Genomic DNA, 740 nt, shown 5'->3' on the forward strand with positions numbered 1-740 from the left:
ACCTTCTAAACTCTCTCACTTTTTCTATTTTATCATCTCTTTTTCGCTCTTCCTCCAATCTTCTCACTTCTTCTTTCTCCATTTCTCTGGCCTGTTCCAACACCTTCTCACTGGAGAGCATAGTCTCCCCATTGGTAGCCATCATTTTCTTGATCTTAGCCAGAAGACCAGCCACCTGGTCCTGCCCTGCTTTGGGATTGCTGTACAGAGCATGGAAACGGCCTCCACATTTCTCAATCAGCTTGTGTAGCTCGACGTTCAACATCACTTCTTGCTTTAATGTGGAGCCACGTAACTGCTTTCTGTCTAAGATGGTGAAGAGCACCAGGCTGTAACTCCAGGCTTCTGGACCAAACAGCTCTACATGTTCCTCCACGGCACGACGTTCACGCTGAGAGAACGAGAATGACAGTGGTACCACCACCAGCAGGGCATGGGCTCCAGGCTGGCACAGACTCATACTTCTCATTATCTCCTTCTTCACTGGCCATACTGATGCAGAGGAGCCATTGACGTTGAACCATTCCCAACCTGGGGTGTCAACCACCAGCACCTGCTGTCCTCTCACTAGACCCTGACATGGGAAACTCATTCGGGTCTTTACCCCAACCTCGTCAAAGACTTTCTTGCCCATAATGGCATTACCAACAGCACTTTTCCCAGATTCTGTCACTCCAGCCAGGACAATTCTCAGTTTAGGACAGTCAGAAAGACAAATGCCTTGTTCTGTGGATAAAAAG

The 740-nt window shown here is 48.4% G+C and overlaps 1 protein-coding gene across 1 annotated transcript in view; it reads right to left on the reverse strand.

The window, feature by feature from the left end:
- Positions 1–740, reverse strand: part of LOC107551141 (GTPase IMAP family member 4-like) — a 2,832-nt gene that overhangs the window by 1,948 nt on the left and 144 nt on the right. The window contains exon 3 of the mRNA XM_016232644.1: positions 3–726. Within this exon, the coding sequence (XP_016088130.1) occupies positions 3–726 (724 nt within the window). The remainder of the gene's footprint in view (positions 1–2; positions 727–740) is intronic.

This window comes from Sinocyclocheilus grahami, unplaced genomic scaffold (genome assembly GCF_001515645.1).
Source record: "Sinocyclocheilus grahami isolate Dianchi unplaced genomic scaffold, SAMN03320097.WGS_v1.1 scaffold416.1, whole genome shotgun sequence".
NCBI classification, from domain to species: Eukaryota; Metazoa; Chordata; class Actinopteri; order Cypriniformes; family Cyprinidae; genus Sinocyclocheilus; species Sinocyclocheilus grahami.